This window comes from Sinocyclocheilus grahami, unplaced genomic scaffold (assembly GCF_001515645.1).
Source record: "Sinocyclocheilus grahami isolate Dianchi unplaced genomic scaffold, SAMN03320097.WGS_v1.1 scaffold1177.1, whole genome shotgun sequence".
Lineage (NCBI taxonomy): Eukaryota > Metazoa > Chordata > Actinopteri > Cypriniformes > Cyprinidae > Sinocyclocheilus > Sinocyclocheilus grahami.
The window spans coordinates 187,460-190,754 of record NW_015506356.1 but is presented as its reverse complement, the minus strand read 5'-3'; the positions used below and the strand labels follow the sequence as shown (position 1 = coordinate 190,754).

The 3,295-nt window shown below is 38.0% G+C and overlaps 1 protein-coding gene across 1 annotated transcript in view; it reads left to right on the top strand.

Moving 5' to 3' along the window:
• Window positions 1–3,295, top strand: part of fgf10b (fibroblast growth factor 10b) — a 17,451-nt gene that overhangs the window by 12,843 nt on the left and 1,313 nt on the right. Inside the window, exon 2 of the mRNA XM_016253363.1 lies at window positions 2,360–2,463. Coding sequence (XP_016108849.1) covers window positions 2,360–2,463 — 104 coding nt within the window. The remainder of the gene's footprint in view (window positions 1–2,359; window positions 2,464–3,295) is intronic.

The window sequence follows — 3,295 nt, the reverse complement described above, 5'->3', positions numbered from 1 at the left end:
TATGTGTGGGTTGGTGGGGTGTGAATGTGTGTGTGTGTGTGTGTGTGTGTGTGTGTGTGTGTGTGTGTGTGTGTGTGTGTGTGGGAGCTTCATTGAGTTTTTTGCAGTGAGCTCCAGTCTGCTGTCGTCTCTCTCGTCTTTGATCACTGATCATTGAAGCTTCTCTAATCCGTCTCACTGTCATCCTGTCTGTGTTGTTCCTTCCTTTCATGCTTTCATCCCAGCGCTGAGAGGACACAGAGCACTCAGATAGTTTTACCGTTTCACTTGATACCTGCAACCCGAGACCCCAATGGAGCCACTTCACACACGCACACACACACACGCACACACACACATGCACACGCAAGCACACACACACACACACACATGTTGTGTTTCCATGTTTTATGGGGACATTCCATAGGATTAATGGTTTTTATACTGTACAAACTGTATGTGCTATTGCCCTACACCAACCCTACCCCTTACAGGAAACTTTGTGCATTTTTACATTCTCAAAAAAACTCATTCTGTATGATTTATAAGCTTGTTTCCTCATGGGGACCTCAAAAATGTGCCTACAAGGTCAAAATTTACTAGTATTACTATCCTTGTGGGGACATTTGGTCCCCATTACGTGATAAATACCAGGTACACACACACACACACACACACACATACATGGATAGATGAGTTCACACACTACCTGCACACACATTCGCTCACTCACATTCACACATAATGTTGGCTTATAGAGTACAGATATTATCTTATGTTACTGAAAAAGAGGTTTGAATTGGGGGAAAATAATCACAAATGGGTTTAATATCTATCTTTATATATAGAAATATATCTATATCTTTATATATGGATATATATATATATATACACACACACTCAGATGTATTGGAGATAATTAGAGAAAATTTGGCCAACTGATTATCTTTAAGTTATGGCAATATGACTATATAATTTTATATAATATAATGAACAGTTATAATAAAATATAAATGTTTTTGTGTGTGTACGTGTCATGCAAATATATATATATGTATGTATATGCATGACAGTGTTTGAATGAAAATTATACATTTTCTGTATGTGTGTGTGTGTGTGTGTACTATTATAGTTTTTGGATTTGTTATTTTGAATTATTTGTTATTTTTATATTTAGTAATTTAGTTGTGTTTTTGCTTTTTTTTTTACTATATAGTTTTTACAATTTTTACATTTTCAATTTCAGTTTTAGTTTGTTATTTTTGTATTTTTTATGTGTATGAATGAATTTTAAATATTGTACAGTGTACAGAATAGTATGCTGAATATTATATATTAAATATTATAAATTATTATATGTATCATTAATTCAATAATATATGGATTTTGTCCTTGTGTGTGTATTTGTATGTTATTATTGTGTCTTTGTTTGGACCAAGTGTGTCCTTAATAAAGTTTTGATGATGATGATACTGATAATTATGAAAAACACAAATATTGACTGATAGTGATGTACTCACTGATATACAGTATCACATATAAACACATGCATACACACATTTAACCTTACCTAATGCCACACATACTCTATCAAATCAGCTACAGTGAACAGGAGGGATTTCGAGAGAAATACAAACACAGATCCCTGAGTAGCTGCACAGAGGAAGCATCCAGTGCATCTTCCTCTTCGCCGGGGGTAGACATGATAGAAGCATCTTTCGACACTTTTGTGCTGATCAAAGGGCAGCTGCAGCAAACCCCCGCAAGTCCAGCCGCAGGGTTCACACCCGCAACCGCTGGGGTTATCAGGCTCCGATAACCAGGCATCACATGCTCCCATGTGAGAGTGTGTGTGTGTGTGTGTGTGTGAGCTGTTTTAGGAGCTGAATTAAAATGTGCAGGTGAGCAAAGGTCAGCCAAAACTGTAATTTGACCTCTGATCTCTGCACACAAACACACCTATGCACACGTTTGTTTTGTTCCACAGAAATGCTATTCATTGTCGAGTTTTTGTAGCACAACTGGACAATTTTGATGATTTGCTGTAGAAATTGTGAGGGGTTTTTGCACACGCAAAAGTCACTGTCATGGTTTCAAGATGTTGCTCTGAGGATTGCTTGCTAAATCTGAACTAAAACTACAATAAAAAGTATTCATTAATTACAATTAAATTAAAATTAAACTATTATTAATTGTTCAAATTTAACCTAAATAGTAATATTAACCAAACGGCTAATAAAAATGACAAAAGCAAAAAAAACAAAATTACTAAACATTAATTGAAAATGATGTACTTAAAACTTTTTAAGCAGGCTTCGCTCTGTTTCAAATGAAAGCCTCTATATTCTTTCATTAATAGTTCATATGTTGTGAATTTCAGGTATTCTGGAGATCACATCAGTGGATGTTGGGATCGTTGCCATCAGAGGTATCGGCAGTAACCTTTACCTGGCTATCAGTAAGAAGGGAGAACTGTATGGAGCGGTGAGTATCCTGCACCAAACCTTAAACCATTCATAAAAATAAAGATATGACTGAACAATTTTATCCAGGGGTTTTCAAATGGGATATAGGGATCTGTAGGGGGCCACAAGGGGGTGCTGATAAGATAAGATAAACATTGATTTTGTTTTGGGGGTGTACTAGAACATGCTCTCATGCTTGGTGGTTCGAAAAACGCATTATTTTTCACATAATTTACATTATTAAAATACCTTTCTCCCCAGCCTGGCACAAACGGCTCGATTAGTTCCGGCTTTAATGAAGGTCTGCCATTCCGAAAACAAAATGTGTTGTGATTGGTTGGCTGTCCCAGTGCATTGTGATTGGCGAACAGCTTAGACGGTGTTTCAGTACTGCCCCGCCCCCTTGCTCCGTCTTTCAACAAAAGCTTTTGGGCGAATCTGGCACTACTCACTCGTGTTGTGGAAGCTGTCCTCAGTAAATTGCGCAGACCACAATAGCAAATTGGGGTTAAAATGCTCAGGAACAGAGTTAAAAAAAATGCAACCACTGTTTCCTGACATCATCCGTTTTCAGAAGCCCAAACAAAGACGTTTGGGCACGGAGGTGAAAAAACAGCGTTTTTCTGGCGGTCGCGCACCGGACGAGAAGCGCAGCGTCGCGTCACATCTTTAAAATGAAAATACATTGTTTTCTATGAGTGTAGGCACACCGGCGGCGCCGTTCAGAGTCTGTCCGCGACGCCCAGCTATGTCGTGTTATACTTGTAAGAATTGTTCTAGACATGCCGAAAATTTGAAGCTACAGCACAGCAGCTCTTCTTCTTGGTTTTCTCTGATGCACTAACTCTGCA